A 1088-nucleotide genomic window follows, 5' to 3' on the forward strand; every position below is an offset into this window, starting at 1 on the left:
TGGGGGTGTTTGTTTGTGGGGTGTTTGTTTGTGGGGGGGTTTGTTTGTGGGGGGGTGAGAGGCAGATATGAAAATATTCAGTCAAATTTTAAAATTCAAATGTGTGTCTGTCATATTTTGTGGCAGCTTCATTTCCTGTCAGACAGGAAATGAGCGGCGGCGTTTCCAGGGCGTTTCTCCATCCCATAATCATCAGCTGATCGTCAACAGTCAAATTAAAAGAACGTCTTTCACAGACCTGAGTGACGACGCGAGAATTCATATCAGGCTTCGACGGGTGTGTGTGTGTGTTTGTGTGTGTGTGTGTGTGTGTGTCACTGCAGCCTCAACTCGTACATAAACATTTCATTTCTTTATTATTATTGTGCCAAAAAACCAGGTTAATCAAGAATGAATTATTACAGTGATTGTTTGAGTGCTCTCCAGCTCCACCTACTGTTGAGGACCGGTACTGTGGTGGTCCTGTGGTGGTCCTGTGGTGGTCCTGTGGTGCTGTGGTGGTGTCCTGTGGTGGTCCTGTGGTGGTCCTGTGGTGGTCCTGTGGTGGTCCTGTGGTGGTCCTGTCATCAGTCTGTCATAATGATCATTATCACTGATAGCTTTAATCACTGTGTTCTGCTTCAAGGTCTTACAGGAGGTGGGAGGTGTGTGTGTGGGTGTGTGTGTGTGGGTTTGCCGACACACAGTTTGACCTCAGCTTCTTCCACCCCCCCCCCCCCCTTCCCCCCCGTGGTGTGGTGTGGTGTGGTGCAGGTATGCCCCTCAGTCTGGACTGTAAGGCGTTCTTCGGCTACAGTGGAGAGAACCGACGGCCAATCATCTACTGGATGAAGGGAGAGAAGTTTGTGGAAGAACTGGCTGGACACATCAAGGAGAGTGACGTCAGGTAAACTACTGCACACAGTACTCTCAAAGTACTTCAAAGTAATACAGTACCTCTCTCCTTTTGCTCCCTCAGTTCAAATCACAGATTTATTTTTAATCCAATCACGAGAGTATCGCGGTATTTTATGGAACATGTTTTTTTTTATTTTGAAAAATTGAAGAACAGAACCATGGACCACACCCAACAGTATACCCCCACCCCC

At 47.4% G+C, this 1088-nt stretch overlaps 1 protein-coding gene across 1 annotated transcript in view; it reads left to right on the forward strand.

Annotated features, from left to right (window-relative positions):
- LOC103391483 (X-linked interleukin-1 receptor accessory protein-like 2) overlaps positions 1 to 1088 on the forward strand; it is a 27071-nt gene that overhangs the window by 16588 nt on the left and 9395 nt on the right. The window contains exon 5 of the mRNA XM_025063377.1: positions 754 to 886. Coding sequence (XP_024919145.1) covers positions 754 to 886 — 133 coding nt within the window. The remainder of the gene's footprint in view (positions 1 to 753; positions 887 to 1088) is intronic.

Source organism: Cynoglossus semilaevis, chromosome 15 (genome assembly GCF_000523025.1).
Source record: "Cynoglossus semilaevis isolate Cse_v1.0 chromosome 15, Cse_v1.0, whole genome shotgun sequence".
Taxonomy (NCBI): domain Eukaryota; kingdom Metazoa; phylum Chordata; class Actinopteri; order Pleuronectiformes; family Cynoglossidae; genus Cynoglossus; species Cynoglossus semilaevis.